Below are 20,969 nucleotides of genomic sequence, written 5' to 3' on the forward strand. Positions count from 1 at the left end.
AAATTGAGATGTTAATATTAATTATTTAAATTTCAAATCAATAAAAATATTTATTTTAATGCATATTTTACATGAAAAAAAATTATACCCCACCCGTTCTTTTGGTGACAGAAAATCGGCACGAATTTTAAAATTTTCGTAAAGTATGCACAATTAAATAATTTTAATTATTCTTTCTTTTAAATAAAAATATAATGTTTAATTTTTTATATAGAAAAAGAAAATTTTAAAAATAAATTATAAAATAAATTTTATAATAGCCTTAATGCGTGCCAAGCACGAAGAAAAAATAAGTAAAAAATCAGGGAGTAGCTATTTTCCATTAATAATACTCTAAATTAATCACAATGCTAAATAATTAAAATATATTTATCAAGCAAAATATATATTTTTATATATAATCATAAAGTTTATAAATATATTTATATTTTAAAATTTTAAAAATTAATATAAAATAATTGATATTAATATTAATTTGAAATTCTAACTTTTAGTTTAATTAAAAAAAATATAATTATTATTTAAATATTTTGTTAAATTTCAATTTTACTCTTCAAAATATATTTTTTTTTAACAAAATGGTTAAAGGGATGCATATTGTATTTGATGTCTAAAGTTAGGGGTTGTAAACTGTATTTTTGAAAGTAAGTATATAATTTTGTTATTGAATGAAAGATAGGGGTTACAAAATGCAATTAACTCAATGTAATATTATAATGTAATCTGCGGGTTTCCTAAAGGTTCTAACGAAGGCTAAAAATTTATGCTCAGTTCAAATCAAACGACGCAAAAAGGGGAATTTGTATCATTTTCTGAATTGAAACTGAATCTATAATCATGAACGTTTCTACATTTCTACTTGATTCGGCTATTTTCTTAACCGAATGAACACATCTGGGTAGAATCAAGTCAAGTCGAGCCGGACACAATAACATACATATAACTGTTTCCTCCTTGTCGGTAGAAACATGAGATCAGTCTCACAGTTTCTGACCAAAACTATAATTATATACAAACTGTACAACTGCAAAAGCTTTTATTCATGCTTCATTCTGAGCTTTCATATTTACATAACTGAAAGTGAAAAGTAAATAAAACTGATGAAAAGAAGTTATAAGCGAGTGGTACCTACACAACGATTACATTTTGATTATGTGTTTCTACATCAAAACTAAGCAACTATTTGTAACACTCGTCGAGACTACACGTATATATATCTCCTACAAATGATAATTCCGCAGCACCGTAATCTAAGTAGGCTTCAAGCGACACTTGGTGCAGATTCCAACTTTTATGATCACGATGCTGTGCCACAGATACAGTACACTTATCTAAACATGGATGATCTTCTGCAACAGTATATGGAACCAACTACTAAATTTGATATATTCACATTCAAAATATATTAGCTAGACACCAGATTCCGTACCTCAAGGCTCACGAGCTGTTGTTTACGTATGTACTTGGATGCCTCCTTTTCTTTGTTACAGCCTAAGATCATATATAATACAAATCATTAATTCAATAATCATGATATGGAGCATGGAAAGAAAATTACTGTTTCTTTTTTATGCTTTCATTGTAGCAGGGTATCACTAGGAAAGCAAAAGGTAATAACTTATGCCCATATAACAAAAACATGCTTTACAAACATAGCATCACTGCTCTTGATAAAGTAAAGTTCAGTCTTAAATTGAAGAGCAATATATTCTCACACAATGAAAGATACAACAAGAAGAATGAAAAAACCAGTTCCTTCTTAAAAATATAGCAAATCTGTTTAAGATTATGAGGAGCAAATTGAGAGCTATTTATGTAACATACAATCAGCAAAATAACACAATTCACCCCTTGCCGAGAAACCAGCACATTTATCATAAGTTATGCCTTTAAATATACTAGTAGATAATCCATGCTTTGCACAGGCCAAGATCAAAATATAAATATTAAATAATAATAAAATTTTATTTTAATTTTTCATTAAAATATATAATCAATAAAATTTTACGATTATTGCAATTTTTTTTAAATTATATGTAGTTTTCATTAACTCAAATCTTATTAGAACAACAAACTCAACGTTATTATGTATCTTTTGTTCAAAAAGACATAACTAATATTTTACATCGAAACTTTAGTCGCAACACGACTGATGGATAATTTAACAAAAAATTAAATCAACATTACTAAGTAATTGCATATTAAATTTCTTATTGTTAGCTGAATTTATATTTTATATAGTCTGTGATTGCATAATTTTTTTTAATAAAAAATTCATTATGTATGTATAAATTTGCATTTGGTGCTAAAATAGAATAATGTAGGTATGAATCTAGAAATTACAATGTATATACGATTTCGTTTATATAAAAACAATATAAATATGTGGTATATAAAAATCAAAAAACGGTTAAAATATTATATATATAATTATAAGTCATATATGAATAAAAAAAGAATAAAAATCGTATAGTTAGATCTATAGTAAGATTTAAAAAGGGGTGAAACCAAAAATTCGTAAAACCGAAAAGGGTGAAACAAAAGTCTTAAAAGATGGTTTCCTTATTATTTAATGATAACATTGTGTAAAGGATTCCATTTTATTATTTTAATAAAAAATAAAAAAGAATTCTACGAAAAATAGAAATATCGTAATTATAATATTATTCCAATATATATATTGTTAAAAAATAACATAGAACTCTACATGAAAGAGAAATATAGGGGTGAAACCAAAATACGACGTAACCGTACTAAACCAAGTACCCTATCAAGAAATAATTTAGATTTCTACGAAAATAGAATTATAATCATATTACGGTTTGAACAATTTTATTATTTTCTAATGGTGAAACCAAAATACAGTTTTTATAATATTCATACTATTTATTATAATGGAATTCCACCAACAAATTAAAAAATTCCAATTTAAACACATGACTTATTTACTTGGTCGTGGTTTATATTTCTCGGAAACTATTTAGTTGAGCCAATTTATGCACTTATTTATTTTAAAATATAATTAAAAATAGGATTCAAACCTATAAAAATAATAAAAAATCATGGCTTATAAAAAATTTAAAAAATAAGTAAAAATAATACATATAGAATTATAAGTCATATAGGAATAAAAAAGGATAAAAATAATACACTTAGAGTTATAAAATTAATCATAAAAGGTGAAATCAAAAGATAGTGGAACTAAAAAATAAGTGAAACCAAAGTACCACTTAAAAATAGGTTTCGTTTATTATAAAGAAAAAACGGGTAAAAATAATACATATACAATTATAAGTCATATACGAATCAAAAAGGATAAAAATAATACACTTAGAGTTGTAAAATTAATCATAAAAACTAAAAATAAAAGGTGATAGAACCAAAAAATAAGGGAAAACAAAGTATAACTTAAAAAGTATATTAATAAAGAAAAACGGGTAAAAATAATATATATAGAATTATAAGTCATATTGGAATCAAAAAGGATAAAAATAATACACTTAGAGTTATAAAAAGTAAAACCAAAAGGTAGTAGTACCAAAAAATAAGTGAAATCAAGCTACCACTTAAAAAGAGGTTTCGCTTATTAATAAAGGTTATTAAAGTATCACTTAAAAAGTTTATAATAAAGAAAAACGGGTAAAAATAATATATATAGAATTATAAGTATATAGGAATTAAAAAGGATAAAAAGAATACACTCAGACTTGTAGCATGAATCATAAAAAGTGAAACCAAAAGGTGGTGGTACCAAAAAATAAGTGAAACCAAGGTACCGCTTAAAAAGGTTTCGCTTATTAATAAAGGTTATTAATTTTATAAAAAGCTAATGTAACCACTGCCGCGGTTAGTTGTTTAAGATGCACAAAAAGACAATTTTAAAAAATTTCAAAAAACATAGTTTGCTCTTGATGGAGAAAATAATATTCCAAAAAGCAGAAGCCTATAACATTATATAAAAAGAAAAAAATACTGGCCTGCTACCTTCCATCAAAGTAAAATGCTCAAGCAGCCATTTAAAAAAAGGAAACCAAATTTCAACTAGCACTCTATATAAAAACACATATTTAGTATAGTAACTCCATAAGCGAGAATTTTGCCTAGGCCAGGAGGAGTTGGGACAATGCATGAACGTCCGCGTATAACATCTCCAAAAATGATGCAACTGTAAGTCAAAAGCATATCATTATCTTTTTAAGTAAACAGTGCTAGTTATTCCAATTTCCAATGTCTTCTATAGACTCAGGGTAACAAAAGAATGGCGTTAGAAATAGCTTTATAAACCCTGCTTTTTTAAGTAAATACGTGTTTTTTAACAAATCTACCATATTAACCAATTTACAAGACCTATTCCTATTGACTATTCAAAGCCCTGCTACAATTTTAAAATAGCATAGCTCCAATGTTCACGAAGCCCTTCACATGTAAGTATCTCGGAGCATGCTCAAGGTCCATTTATCTATTTAATATGTATATTTACTTCTAAATGACAAAATTGCCTTCAGGGTAGGGCAAAACTGTCACAGAAACAAAGTGAATGAAGTTGTACAAATTGTGTGACATAATAGTGTGCAACTGACAGTGGAACATTTCCCCCCTTTCTCCCCATCTAAGACAAAGATACAAACCAAAGACTGCAGCAGCACACTTGGCACCAGGAAATTTATAACTATCCAAACCTCAGTCTGAAAGCATAATGATTAATACATTTAGAAAAATAGGACAAACATGTATTGGCACATTGTGTCCTAAACATGACTACATGTGTCAATAGAGAATAATAAGGCCTCACCTTAGAGGATGGAAGTGGTAAAGACGCATGTCGCATCGCCTGTTCAGGGTTGGTCATCAATCGAATTTCTCGAAGCTGGGAGGCGATATCCTCTAGCAGTTGCAACTGCTGCTTTTCCTTATCATTATCCGCAGAGATGTTAAGCTTTGTTCTTCTTTCTCGCACTGCCTTCAATTTTTCTCTTAGCCACTCAACTTCTATATCAATTTTTAACCTTTCGGTATCTGATACAGAAATAGAACTTCTGCGGGAAACAGGCACAGATTTTTCCCTAGGACCTGATGGAGGCAGCCTCATGGCCATGTCTAAGCTGCTCCTGTTTAAGTCTGCTGAAGTACCCATCTTGCTAGTATTTGGGGAATCTCTTCTAATCTCGTTATTTTGGATATCTGAAACTTGTGAGACATCAGGACTAATAACCTTAGAAGTATCAGTCTTCGGCAGTAATTCAGTCTTTTTTCCACTGGCCTCATCATAGAATTTGGACTTATCATCGATGATATGAACATCATAAAATCGCAGCTCCTTTTCATTAGCTACATCACTTTGAGCTATGCTTCCCATCACATCTTTTCCATGTTTCTTCATATCGTGATCATCACTCTGAATCGGTACACTACTATTTCCATCCTTCGTTAAGCCTTCATAAATATCCTCAAAACTATTTTTCTCATGTTCATCACTAATGAGGGGAATGGGTGACTCGGAAATATGGGGCTGTTGAGAATTACTTGATCTTTGCCCTTCTATTGGTCGAGCAAGTTGACTTTTATCATTGGCCACCATCTCTTTTTCCTGTAGCTCCTGGTTGACAACATCATCTTCGTCGCATTCTGAACTCCCTAGCTGAACAAGAGGTCTTTGCAGTGTATCCTTAGATGTCACCTCAGCATTTAAACTTCTACCTTTAGCCATTGCATTCTTTTTAATGGATTCATTAAGCTCATGTAGCATCAAATCTGTATCCTCAGACAGATAACCTGAAGAGAAAACCTCTCGTCTCTGTTTGTCCACCATACTTTGAGTATCACCTTCTAACTGCTCCTTTCCGGAAAACAACATCTGCCTATATGCTTCAACTTCCTTTTCCAAGAAATGTTTTTCCCTCTCTCTCCTTAAAACGATTTCTTTAAGAATGTTCATTTCTTCTGTATCATATGCAGACTTTTCTTCTATAACTCTTTGATTATGTCGTGCTTGCATTTCGAGGGATGCTTTCTCCTCTTGCAGGCGCAGAATCATGGCCATGGCTTCATCTGCAGCACCAGCAGCAGCATTCCTCTCCTTATCAAGCTCTATGTAAAGCGCTACACGGGCAGCATGCTCCTCCTTAAGTGCTTGCTCCAGAACTCCAATTGTATTTATCTCATCACCAAGGGAAAGAGCACCTCGTGCATCACTTTTTAAGTCTTCAATACACGATCCATATTTCTCCTTGAAACTCATTTCAGACATAGATCTCTTCAAATCATCGTCAGGCGAACCACTACCACCTGCACTCATGACACTAGGAGCCTTCCTGTCATCTGAATTTAGATATGATGAAGCCATTGGCATTAGCAGGAGCAGGATTATAAATACATTATTCAATGTAGATTCATAATTTACAAGTTACAAAAAAAATCTAAAAGCTCTTTCTGTACATTATCCCACAGTATGCTGTTCTTTTCATTTTCTCTTGTTTTAAGTTCTACATAAGACAGAACATCATCCAGATATTAGAAATGAAATACTAGTAAGCTTATTCCTCTGCTCTTCTGGAGTTTTTCATCCTATTTAAATATTTAGATGCTTCTGATTCTTAAAAATGTTAATATTACAGGCATAAAACAAACATCAACAAAAACAATAATACTGAACCTAGATCATAACAAATAAGATGCATAAATAAAACTTACCAGACAAGTAGTTTGTCTCAGCTCCATCAGAAGCGGACATTTCACCCAATTCCTCATTCTTTTCCTTCTTTATGCTACCAGAATACCGAGGAACCACTACTCGATCATGGGATGATACACTAGAACTTCTTCTGTGATCAAAACTGCCTTTTCTACGACGACGAACATTGGCTCTCAGTCTGTGATTACCAATCCCCTTACCCTTCATATCAATCTTCTTATCCGGCCACCTTCCTACATCAAACTCAAAACCATTTCCATTCCTCGAAACCATCTCCTTTTCACCCGCATTTCGCGACACCTTAGCATCCGAAGCTGAACTACAAGACGCCTCACCCTCATCAACATAATAACCATTACCATGATCACTTCTATTCTCAACCAACTTCACACCAACATTCTGATCATTCACCAAAGCAGAATGAAATGGAAACTTATTTCTAACAGAACATAACACGTATCCAACTTTCTCATTCGGATAATCAACCAACAACCTCTGCACACAGTAATCATTCCTCTCTCGGGTAAAGAATCCATCACAAGGACAAGGCAACCTCAATCCAAACAAACCAAGAAATCCGGACACGAAAAACGCCAAGCTTGATGCACACAATATGAAATAAGCAATACCAAGATCAAGAAAAGCACCAACTAGGCCAGTAAAAGTCCAAAATTGCATATTTTGACAAGGCATCTTCCCTAAAAATCACTAACATCAAATTAACAAACCCACAAATTTAATCAATCAAACCAATAAAGATTCAAACTTTTCACAAAAGGGTATCTAAATCATCAAACAACTTTCATTATAACCCACATCTTCATAAAAAATCAAGGTACAAAACATAAAAATCAAGAAAATTCAAGAAAATGCAAGAAAATGTATAAAACATGATCAAATACAGAAAGTAAGAGATACCCTTTTCAAAAGATGGAAACTTTGAATGATTGTGATAAAGATTTCTTGTTCTTGATTCCTTTTTGTGAATTTAGAAACCCTAGAAAATGAAATTATGATGGGTATATTTTTTGATATTTACAAAGGAAAAGTGAAATGTTGTGTTGTGCAAATGTTTTTTAGACATACAACAATGATGGGTGTGTATAAAACTTGTACCTGGCATGTTACTTTGTGTTTGTGTTTTTTTATGAAATTTGTTGTGTGAAAATGAAGATTTTAGATGAAATGAAATGCATGAAACGGCGTGACATGTTTGATGGATTTTGAGTTCAATATTTCGAGTTACAGACGGCGTCATGTTGTCGTCCGGTAGTAGAATACTAGAATGTAGTTAATGTTGTTTTTGTTTGTTCGTGTGATGAAATCATAGTCAAAGTTTGATTACATGGTGAAAAAATTGCAACTGAGGAGTCAAATGAAGATAGAGTCAAATGAAGATAATATTTTTTCACTTATCTTGTTTAGATTATATATACTTCTATTTAATAACTTGTATATTATTTTTCTTATTATTACAATTGAGATTTTCATTAAAACACCCTCCTTTCTAATACAGGGATATATATATACCGGAGCTACTCCAATATAAACCGATTTAGAATAAAAACTAAAAACCAAATTTAAAAAAAAAAACTAATTCGAAATATAACACATATGATATGCAAATCGATCGTTGAGAGATGTAGAAATATATAGTGAAATCGGATTTTAAAACAAATTTACGGTCTGACGGGAAAAATCAAATTAAAAACGGAGGGAAAAAACTGAAATTGGTGTGGAAGGGTGCAGAATAGTTGGATGGGGTGATTCAGGGGGACCATTAGATTGGGTAGATCTAATAACTTATATTGGTTCCTAGTTTTTATTTTAATTTTAGTTTGTATTTGATCATTCCCCTATATATACTAGTATAAATCTTGTGCGATGCACGAGTTTCCATTAATATTTTAAATTTTTATTTATCAAGTTATATTATATTTTTAAAATATTTATATAAATATATAATGATTATAAATTTATAATAAAAATAATAGAATAACATGTGGTCGTAATTTAATAGAATAAATAGATTATTTCTAGTAGTTTAAGAATTTAGTAGTTTAGGAGATATGTAACACTATTATTTATATCTTTTAATAATATGATAAGTTGTATTCGTAGTTTAATAGGATAAATATACTATATTTAGTAGTAGTTTAATAATCTAGTAGTTTATTAAATATATAACACTATTTATCTATTTTTGTAATAATTAAAATTAGAAAATTATCGTTGAACTAAACCGTTGAATCAAATTATCTATATTCCGGCTATTATAATATAGTATAAATATATATTCATAAACAACAATCTCCTTTCTAGTACAACATCATTTAGGTATGTATTAATTTATGTATATATTGATCATTTACGTATGTAATAATTTATTTATCTATGTTGGACATTATTTACATATGTATTGATCATTTACATACATTTTAATTTTAATATCATTATATCTCATTAGGGCTCTACTAGATATATTTAATTTTAACAAATTATTTGCTCACGGTATTCTCTTACTTTATCATCATTCTTTATCTCGCTTTTTGTCCAGAACGGAAACATCGAGGGCTCTAAGAGCAAGTCCAATATTACCTTAAATTGTTGCCCTAAATAATAATTTAAGGCATTTTGATTAAATAAATACTCCAACAATGTCCTAATGGTGCCTTAAAACACTAGGACATCCATCAAATGCCTCATTTTTAAGGCTCTACTAGGAATGCCTTATTTCAATTTTTACAATAAAAAATTTGCTTCCCTCTTTTTTTACACATATCTTCTCTCTCATATTTTTCATTCCCTCCAAATATAATTCAAATATAATATTATTTTAATGATAAGACACAACTATAAGATATTGTTGTTGGAGTACATACATAAAAATATTGTCCTAAATTACTAGGAAATCATATTTTAAAATATTTTTAAGACATCTTTTAGGACACTCCTGGAATTGCTCTAATCATACGGAATTATTATATGCGAATCTCCTTAAGCATCACAAGCATCATTTCTTGAATTTTCAACAATGGCGCTTTCTTTCTTTCGATCTTAATATTTATCGATGATGGTGGTGACTTCTAGTCAACTTTTATGAAACAAATTCAAAATCTAATTTCTATCGTTGGTGATTGAAATGTGAATGAAATATGTTTCTCATCATTTTCTTTTAGAAGCTGTGAAGATAAATAACATATAAAAATGTACGTGTATGTCATGGGGGAAAATCTGAGATGGTTAATCATCCATTCCTCCCAAATCCCATCAACACAACCCACATCTCTTCATAATTACTTTACCTATAAGACTTTAAACAAACTGAACCGTTCGTTAAGTTCGTCCGCTCGTCCGAGTTCAAGTTCGATAAACTCGTCCGATAATCTTATCAAAGTCGAGTTCGGACAACGTTTCTCGTCTGATAATTTTAACAAACCAAACTTTTAAGGTGTTCGATTTGAGTTCGGTTCATTTTCGGTTTGTTGTTAAACTCAAGTTCGGTTCGAAATATAGTATATTTATAATATTATATGTATAAATAATAAGTGTAATATTAATAATATATATTAATTATATTTTTTAATGTTTTCAAATAAATATTTTATTGGTGAAAATATTTAATTAATAGTTGAATAAAAATTTTTACTTAAAATTATTTTTTTAAAAAAATACATATAATGTTCACAAACATTTCGTATTCGGTTCAAATATTACCGAACTTGTTTTCGGACAAGAAATTTTGTACGATAAGATTATCGAACAATACTCGGTTCGTTAGGATTTTATCTGAATTCTTTAAAAATTCGTCTGAGTTTGGGTCGTTTACAATTTTACTTATTTACGTTTATCATACATTAATTTTATCGTGGATTAAGCCAGAGGTTTTCGTAAGAACAACCTCCATATTATTCGGAATAGGAGCATGTTCTGTATACATTTTATCCTAACGGGACACGGTTTTAAGCAGATTTTTAGTTTAGTTTGGTTTAATTTTATCCCATTTTAAAATAATTTTCAACACTTTAAAAACATTTACTAATATTTATTTATATACATGACAAGTGCATGGGTGAGAAAGTAGTATAAAAATATATTATGAGAATTGTACAAATCATATGTTAAATAGAGTTTAAATAATAAAAGTTGAATTAATTCATCATATATTCTTTCTTATGTCATAGGTCGGATATGCTATAGATCAAAGACCAACAGAATTAATCCTGCAGCTGCCACGTGTGACGTGAGCATGCACACATTTCAAGGGTACTTATTTTTTTGTTAATTAATACCCCCTCTCACCCATTAGTAACTATGCGTTAAAACGTGAAGTTCGGCACCTATTTTAATACTCAGAAGTATAATTATATAAATTAATTTTTAAAAAAATATTTTTTTTTGATGTTTAAAGTTTAATATAGAAAAAAAACATCAAAAAATAAGTTATCTAAATATACTTTATATTTATCTTAAAATATATGCCGAGTATTTATAAAAAAGCCAGGTAAATAATTGAATGAGACGGAAACAGTAGATACTCAGGCGGGCCTAATTTCAGAATAAGAAGTCTGGGCCATTGAGATAATGGACATCTAGAAGGCCCAAAATTTCTAAACATAAATTTGGTACGGCCCAAAAGTGGTGAAAGATACCGAAAAGGAGAAACGATAAAGTTGCAGTCTTTGGAGACTAGTTAAAGCTATATATTTTGCTTTCTTTACTTATTTAATACAAAGTTTGTTAAGTGGGACTAAAAAGCCACGTAGATGGCGACATGAAAATATAATTGTAAAAAGTCACCGTGTGCTAGGGGTGAAGGAAAATATAGCTTATTTTTATATAAAATTAATATAAATGATAAATTTATAAAAAGTTTGTCAATTTTAACCGATAGAATACCTAACTGTCAGTGAAATATTTATTTTATGAAATACTCAACTACTAGTTGAGTATATTATATAAATTGGGATATACAACTGACAGTGAAATATTCAGTCGGTTAAAATTATTCACTTTTTCATAATGGCTAATTTGGTTATTTTTTTTTAAAAAAATAACTATTTTTATCATTTTTTCGTGTTTGTTAGAGATGGTAAAATTTAAAATTCTGTGAGACAAATTATTTCAACTTTAAGCCCCGAAAATGTTTAAAATCACCCATTTTCCTTTTTATTAGATTGTTAACGATGGGAGAGCGCGGGTCAGATCGGGGTGAATTTTACAAAAACCCTAAACCGAAACCACATGTCTAGGTTTTTAAAAATTAATATCGTAATCGCAATCGAGGATATTAATTCAGTTTCGGTTTCAAAAACCTCCATTCAACTTTTATTAAATCGATTTCGGATAAAAAGTTGCCTCAAATATAATTGACAAAATAAAATACGATTAAAATAGTATTGCAATTGATGATCAAATTATAACTACCAAAATTTGAACATGTTCTACGTTGACAATAACAGCTTCTATATCTGTACTAGGGCTGTCAATGGATCGGAAATCCGGTCCGATCCGATCCGATCCGAAGGTTAATGGAGCGGATATGGATCAATTAAAAAAAAATCCGATCCGGTAACGATCCGATCCGATAAGAACCGGATATGGATTTAGGCCGATCCGATCCGTTAATGATCCGATCTGGATAATTTATTATTTATTAAATATATATATATATTATAATAAATTATATAAAAAAAATATTATAAATTGATCACTGTCTGAAAGTTCTGATAATAGATTATAAGTTAGCATATCCAAATGGTACAACAACAACGGTGCTTATCAATGGGTTTCATACTCCCAAGAAAGACAAGAAGGCGAAGTAAGAAATTTTATTTGACTGTGTAATCCTTTTCTGAATAAGAAATTGATATCTGGATAACGAGAAATATAAAAGTTATCTACTTTCTCATCATCTTTTTGCAGGAAGCAGATTCATGGATTTATATAAGAAATTATGTTTGTATTTTATTTTTTTAAATATAAACGGATCGGAGCTCCGATCCGTGATCCGGTGATCCTAATGGATCGGGTTATAAAAAATCCGACAAAAATCCGATCTGAATCCAAATCCGGTAAAATTAAATGGATCAGGATATGGATCAAGGCCGATCCGATCTAGATCCGATCCATTGACAGCCCTAATCTGTACTGCCATGCCAATTAAGCGTTAAAGTGTAAAGTCTGATTATCTTCGTCCAAAATAACTGTCCAGCTCCATCGCCTCTTTAAACAAAACAGGTGTATAAAGACCGGAGTTTCGGGAAGAACCAATAAGGCTAGGGTCGTTTGGTTTACGAAAATTTCGAATCAGGAATATATTTACGGAGTGGTTGGTTGATGATTAATGTATCCGGTTAACGTGAATTGAAATTTTAAACACAAGTGATAGTATTTGAATTATCAACCTAGTGGTGGGGAATGAGAACTCCATTTTCTCTTGGTGGGTAAATCAAAACTCCCATTTCTATATTGTTCATTCTCATTTTCGATTTTTATTCCCATGGTATATCCAAACGCCTCTTTAATATGGATCAAACCCATATTCTGCGTTGATCGGGTATTTTTTAATTTTTACACGCAATTACTTAAACCTTCAATATATAGATTTTTCATACCCTATGATAATTCTATACAGTAACTTAGCATGATTTATATATAATAAATATTTATTTATTTTCATTTATCAATTCATATCTAATTTTTTCGATTTGGTTTACTCTTATAGTCAGAATCGGAAAATCGATTCCAATTTCAGTTTTCAATTTTGCGGTTTCGGATCAATTTTTTGCAATTCGGATTTTAACAATTTTAACAATTTTAAATCCAGACCTTTTTGTTTTTCTACTTTGTTCTAATTAATATTGTTCAAATTTTTTCTCACATAATTTGAATAATATTAAAAAGTGAATAAAATGAAATGAGTATTGTTCTATCGGTTTGTCTGGTGTGTGCCCCTGAGCACATGCTAATTAATAAATTGTAAGAATTTTATTGGTGAAGATTTTTGTACATACATGCATGATTCATTATTATTAATAAGCTTCTCACTAATATTTTATATACATATTATGAAATACTAATTTTTAATACGTGCTCGTGGGCATATACCTATCCCTTCTACATAACTCTTTATGTATTACACGATTTTCAAATTTATAGAAATTAAAGTGCAGCACAATAAATGATTTCATGTGCCGCACAATATATTAAAATTTAGTGCAGTGCTTAAAATTTTCCGGCACTAATATTAATCGATCATGGACGCATGTGACATGTGCGTGTCATTCAAAACACAAATTTCCGGCACTAATATTAATCGACAATGGACGCATGTGACATGTGCGTGTCATTCAAAACACAAACGAAGAAAGCTGGCACTAGCAGCCATTTTCTGGTCCTCGTATTAGACAGGATTAAACGACTTTGACCACCTCCAAAGTCACCACACTTTATTTCAACTGTCATACTATAATCTGTAAATAAATCCACTGGATACTGAATTACAACCACAAAAAATACGCGATTAGGTTTGGTACGATCGGAAAGTGAAATCTGTATCAAATTTTTCATTGCGATTTTATAAAATTTTTGTGCAATTATGGTTATTAACAAATTTTTAACTGCGAATTTACGGTTGCAAATAGATTTGTGATTCAACCACCTATTAAACTTGTATAAAAAATTATACTAAAAAAACTATACATGAAACAACAACATAAACAATTATTAATACATAATTTAATTTCGACAAACTATTTTACAACTAAAGTAATTTTTTTTATAAATAACTTATATTACGGTCTTTATATATTATAAATTATTTATAATCTAATTTGGGTTAAATTAGTTGGACTTCATTAAAAGTTTAAAGTATAAAAACCCAAAACTCTTTATATATAATATATTATTTATTCATTTGTGTTTATAATTGTATGTAATTCTAATTATTATATTTTTAATATATATATATATATATTATATTGCGGGTTCGGTTGAATTTTCGCGGTTATTTAAAATTAAATTCGCATCCAATTTATGAATATGTGGTTTTTGAAATTTCAATCCGTATATTACGAATATTTGCTAAATGCGATTCAATTGCGAGCGGTACGTGCAATTAGTGCAGTTCCGCGAATTATCACCCTTATTCGCTAAATAATTTCTATTTTTTTATTAGAAATACAAATTATTAAATTGAAAAAAATTCCTTAAATTGCTACTCATATTGAGTCTAGAACGATAATTCATATCCGCTAAATACCAAACACATGATTTTCCTCTTCCAAAACATTAATTAACCGTGTAGGTGAAATATTTTACTCCTTCAGTCCCATTAATTATTATACGTTTACTATTTGCACATATTTCGAGATCTTTATAAAATATAGTTTCAAAATATTTTTTTCAATTTTTTTTTTGAATAAAAGTTTAAACATGAAACTTTTATTCAGAATTTTTTTTTTTTTAAAAATATTATGAAATTATGTTTTAAATGAGCATTAAAAAGCGTGCTGAAAAGTAACGTATAGAAATCAATGGGACAGAGGGAGTATCTAAGTAACTTTTGTAATGAATATTCGTTATTTTTTTTAATAAAAAAACAAGTAAAAAGAAACTGATGGTACTCTACCTTGAACATTTATTTCAAATTCTGATTCCGTAATTATAATTAATTATATAAAGTATAATATAATATATTTTTCTTATATTAAATTTTACCTTGATATCAATCAAAACATGATTTATTTTGAATAATTTCAGAGGTCCCAAATTGATATCCAAAATAGATTTAAATTGCCCGTGTTTTGATTGACCGTAAATTAATTAATAATAGTGGACCTCTGTATTCACGTAAATTTCACTAATAAAAATATTTTAAATTATCAAGTCACCAATGACGATTCATATGAGATCAAATTTTGGTACCAATTTAATACATGTAGTCCTATTTTTTTTAAGCCAAATTTCAGACAACAAAACCATTTTTTAAAAGAAATCAGATAACAAAACAATTTTTTAAAAGAATCTGTACGACCCCAATTCAAAAATATTCTACACTGAAATGATAAGTTTAAATATTACTCTCTCCGTCCCTTTCAATTGTTTACATTTTTTTAGAGAGTGTCCGACACACATTTTAAGGTGTATATAAAGTATAATTCTGTAATATTTTTTTACAATTTTGTTTTTCTAAATAAAAATTAAAACATTCAACTTTTATTCAGAAAAAGAAAATTGTAAAAATAAGTTACATAACTATACTTTTTATGCACCTTAAAATGCGTGTCAGACACTCTCTAAAAAATGTACTCCCTCCGTCCCACCACGATCTTTACATTTGTGGTAGGCACGGAGACCAATATATATATATATATATAAGTAGATAAAGTAAAGAAAAGTGATGAAAAGTAGTTAAAGTAGTGTGATCTATCAATATTTAATAATAGATTTGAGAGAGTGGAGGAAGTTAGCGGGTGTAATAATGTTTTATATTATTAAAAGTTTACTATTTTTGGAATGTAAAGAAATGGATGGGACGACCAAAAATAGTAACTGTAAAGAAATGAATAGGACAGAGGGAGTAAACAATGGAAAGGACGGAGGGAGTACAATATTAAATTTAGCTTACAAAATCGAGGCATACATAAAATAATGATAAATTTAGTTTTACATCTCATGTGTGTTGCCTTGCCAACTTGCCAACCAAAACATACGGTACAGTGTACACCTTAAATTCCACACGCAGATGATAAATGACCATAGTTGACTTGCAATTTAATTCACAATTTATTTATTTTTATCTACTATTACATCCGTCTCAATTTATTTGTCTAATTTAATTTTAATACGTAATTTAAGATACATTGACCGTATATTTTTATTAATTATTTTTATTTTTTATAAATAAAAATTTAAAAAAATAATAAGCGAAATTACATGATTCATGTACCTTAAATTACGTACACAAATTAAAGGGGACAAATAAATTTGGAGTATAACTCTACTATAATAATCCAGGAGTATTTAATTTTACAATCATGAATCATGAGTACAATTTTATCACGTTAAAGACTTTGCTAATTATTATTTTTTGTTGATTAAAAAAACACATTAAAATAATGAGTTTTTTTTTCCTAGGAGCTAATATTCGAGATCGAAATACTGTCAGAACCAGATTGAGGCTCGATTGCAAATTCGAGTTAGATCGAGTCTTAAAATATAAGTTCGAAGCCTAATTTTTGAAAATTATGATGTGTTCAGAGTCAGTTTGAAAGATCGAACCGATTCACCAAATTTTAACAAAAACTTGAATTTGAGCTGTTCGATCTGATTAAATATACATGTTAAAAAATTATAAATATATTTATATAAAAATTAAAAATAACAAAAGTTTAATTGTGCTAATATGCTTACAAAAAATCAAGAATTTGATAACACGAGCCCGTCTTATAAAGTCTCAAGTCACTCAAATTTAAACTCGATACAATTAAATATTAATTTGAATTCAAATAATATATGAGACGAAGTCGACCGACTAGCCGATAATTTAATCCGTTCACAACTTTGAATTATATTTCACTCAATCATGTCCATCTCATAACTTGAGTGGATTAGCTAGGCTTAACCAAAAATCAAAGCAAGTTATCATAACAACTTACAAGTAATCCTAACATAGAAGTTTCCACTAATATAAAAATATACACTATGAGCTGTATATTTCACTTTGTACAATACAAGATTCAACCTCAACTATTACCTTATTCCTAGTTTTAACGTCATGGATTTGGTCATCTTTGGTGGGACAATTTGCAATATTAGAACTCTCTTATACTAAAATAATAATCAACCATTCAAAGCTAACGCGTTAACAAAGTTCTAATACAAATATTATTTTTTGAAAAAATTACTTTTTCATAACATTAATATATAAAGATCCCGTCAACAAAGTTTTAGTACAGTAGTTGAATTCTTATATCTTACGGGAGTTCAGGAATTCGATCTGACATTTGAAAAAAGTTATTTTTTCATAACATTAATATATAAGAGTCCCGTCAACAAAATGTTAACGCAGTAGTTGAGTTTTATATCTTGCGAGAGTTCATGAGTTCAGACGTTCGATCTTGACATTTGCATGTATTAGATAAACGATCCTAGAACCCTTGTATATTTTTTATTTTCGCTAATTGAAAAATTCTTGAAAATTCCGATATGTGAAAAATTATTGTGGATCGGTAAAATATATTTCGATATGAGCCCACGTATGTAATGAATTTGAAACAGTGTGTTAGATAAGCCGCACTGATACGGTTGTCAAACAACACCCATTATATAATACTATAGATACAGATCATACATCCAACAGGTTCATTTTTCTCCAATGTTTCAAACCAATACCAAAACAACCAATATGCAGATGAACCAACACCACCTTTGCTTTGTTTTACCTGATGAACCTGATGATGAAGATGAATATGTAGATGTTACTCCTCTTGTAACACCCTCAAGACAGCCTCCACCGCAACCTCGTCGCCGCACATTTTTCGATATTCTTGTGCATACCTCCGTTTACAGATTTTTCGAGACAAAATTTATGAGGATGGTGAAATTTCGACAACCGAAAAAACTAGTCTCCAGTGTGTACTTGGACACTGAGGGAGTACAAATTCTTGAAAAATTTGGAGGCAATAGTAACCCGAGAAATTTTAGTTATTCTGAGCTTTATATTGGATCGAAAGGCTTTAGTCAGGATGAAATTCTTGGAAGTGGAGGTTTTGGCAGGGTTTATCGAGCTGTTTTGCCTAGTGATGGATCAGTTGTTGCTGTCAAATGTTTAGCTGAGAAGGGAGATAAGTTTGAGAAGACTTTTGCTGCTGAGTTGCTTGCAATGGCTCATTTAAGGCATCGAAATCTCGTTAGTCTTCGAGGGTGGTGCTTGTATGATGATCAGCTGTTTCTTGTTTATGACTACATGCCTAATAGCAGCCTGGACAGACTTTTGTTTCGACAGAAGGGATCAAAGACTCTGGACTGGGAGATCAGGGTCAAGATTGTTAATGGTCTTGCAGCTGCATTGTTTTATTTACACGAGCAATTGGAGACGCAGATCATACATAGAGATGTTAAGGCTAGTAATGTGATGTTGGATTCTGAACTTAACGCGAAGCTGGGGGATTTTGGATTGGCTAGGTGGTTAGAACATGAGATTGAGTACGGCATTAGTGCCCCATCTGTGAAACATGAGAAGCAATTTCTACCACCAAATAAGTTTAGACTAGTTGATACTACTCGAATTGGTGGTACTATTGGGTACTTGCCACCTGAGAATTTTCAGAGACATGGTTCTGCTACTGCGAAATCAGATGTTTTCAGTTTTGGGATTGTAGTGCTGGAGATTGTGGCAGGGCGAAAGGCGGTTGATCTTGCTCACCAAGATGATAGGATTGTGTTGCTTGATTGGGTACGAAAGCTGTCCGATGAAGGGCTCGTGTTAAAAGCAGGTGATAGAAGGATTGCTGAGGGGTCTTACAAGGATTTAGACATGGAACATTTGATCCATTTGGGGCTATTGTGTACTCTTCATGAGCCTCAGTCAAGGCCTAATATGAAATGGGTAATGGAAGTACTTTCTGGCAATCTTTGTGGGAAATTACCAGCACTTCCTTCATTCAACCATTACCCTCAATACATTTCGGTGTCAAGCAAGGATACTGATACCAGCAACATAACCACCACGGGACCATCCAGCGCGACGTTTACACTGACCTCTAATACTACTGATACTGTCATAGGTGATTCTGATGCATATTTCACAGCCAAGGGTGAAACCTTATATGCAAGTGCTGATGCTAGCCCCTCGAGAAATGGTCGTTATCGTACCTCAAAAGCTATGCCACTCATCAACATTCCGCGTGAAGTAAGCTTTAAAGAGATTATTGCCATAACAAACAACTTTGCAGAGTCTCAGAAGGTGGCTGAAGTAGGGTTTGGAACTGCTTACCGTGGTTTTCTTGACAGAAATAAGCATGTTTTGGTTAAGAGATTAGGCACGACTCCGTGTCCTCAAGTGCGTTCGCAATTCTCATATGAACTCGAGAATCTAGGCAAGCTGAGACACCGGAACTTAGTACAGCTTCGTGGATGGTGCATTGAGAATGGAGAAATGCTTGCTTTATATGATCACAATGCAAGGAGTCTATTAAGCCATTCTTTGTTCCATCCAGGTCATAGGAGACGAAATCAAATCCTACAATGGAATCAACGATATAGCATTGTCAAATCACTTGCTTCGGCTGTTTGTTATCTCCACGAGGAATGGGATGAGCAAGTAATCCACAAAAACATCAACTCTTCATCAATCTTTCTTGACTCAGACAACAACCCGAGGCTTGGCAACTTTGCCCTTGCTCAATTCTTGACAAGAATCGAGGAAATTCAACAAGTCGCTCCTCAAAAAACCTGTGGCAGCGATGGAATGTTTGGTTACATGTCCCCTGAATACATCATAAACAGCAAACCAACAACAATGTCTGATGTTTACAGCTTTGGCGTGGTCGTGCTAGAAGTAGTTACTGGACAAATGGCTGTCGACTTCAGAAGGCCTGAGCCATTACTAATCAAGAGAGTGAATGACTTTGAAACGCAAAAGAGAAGATACGAAGATTTGGCAGATCACAGACTGGACGGCCAGTACAATCACAAGGAACTAGTGAGGCTAGTGAAACTAGGAATGGCCTGTACACGCTCTGATCCGAAAGAAAGGCCAAACATCAAGAGCATACTAAGCATACTCAACGGATACGACAGATGTTTCCTCGAAAAAGGGCTAAAGAAGGAGAGAAAAGAAGAATGGAAGCATAACAACATTGATTCATTATCACTGGTTAAGAGAATTCAGGCCTTAGGTATACAATAAAATCATTAGCAGCAATGTTATAGTATTACTGGTTTGTTTGTTTTTTTCTCAGAAAACTTGTTTAATAGCAAGATACATGTCATCTAATGTATTTATATAGCAGATTTGTGATGAATGTCAAGTTTTACATGTACAGAAACACAGAACTACCAACAGTGAAGATAATTAGCAGAGAAAACTTGCCTTGTCTCCGATAATTAGCGCACTAGCAGTAAAGATGCACCTTTCCGAGTTAAATAATTCCACTGCTAGTGAAATTATTTATAATTAGTACAACCAATACACAACAAACAACAGGTTTCCGAGTTAAATAATCAGTGAAGTGGAATTATTTAACTCGGAAAGGTGCATATCCACGCTAGT

General features: G+C 31.0%; 2 protein-coding genes across 6 annotated transcripts; one reads left to right on the top strand and one right to left on the bottom strand.

Annotated features, from left to right (window-relative positions):
- Positions 1–1,017: 1,017 nt before the first annotated feature.
- LOC141677356 (uncharacterized) lies at positions 1,018–7,892 on the bottom strand. 5 transcript variants are annotated; one of them, XM_074483248.1, is made up of 5 exons: positions 7,610–7,892; positions 6,691–7,389; positions 4,793–6,285; positions 1,430–1,491; positions 1,018–1,349 (listed from the first exon to the last, which is right to left on the bottom strand). In XM_074483248.1, exons 2-4 carry the CDS (start codon positions 7,382–7,384, stop codon positions 1,438–1,440), a joined length of 2,241 nt encoding a protein of 746 aa, XP_074339349.1. In that variant the 5' UTR covers positions 7,385–7,389; positions 7,610–7,892; the 3' UTR covers positions 1,018–1,349; positions 1,430–1,437. The 5 variants fall into 5 exon arrangements, with proteins under 5 accessions (XP_074339349.1, XP_074339348.1, XP_074339345.1 ...); XM_074483247.1 differs by having other exon boundaries at positions 1,018–1,305; positions 4,793–6,318; positions 7,610–7,891; XM_074483244.1 differs by having other exon boundaries at positions 4,793–6,318; positions 6,691–7,399; positions 7,610–7,891.
- A 10,139-nt stretch (positions 7,893–18,031) lies between these two features.
- LOC141679036 (receptor like protein kinase S.2-like) lies at positions 18,032–20,782 on the top strand. Its single transcript, XM_074485519.1, has one exon. The coding sequence runs from the start codon at positions 18,072–18,074 to the stop codon at positions 20,604–20,606; it is 2,535 nt and encodes an 844-aa protein (XP_074341620.1). The 5' UTR covers positions 18,032–18,071; the 3' UTR covers positions 20,607–20,782.
- Positions 20,783–20,969: the final 187 nt, after the last annotated feature.

Source organism: Apium graveolens, chromosome 8 (assembly GCF_009905375.1).
Source record: "Apium graveolens cultivar Ventura chromosome 8, ASM990537v1, whole genome shotgun sequence".
Taxonomy (NCBI): Eukaryota; Viridiplantae; Streptophyta; class Magnoliopsida; order Apiales; family Apiaceae; genus Apium; species Apium graveolens.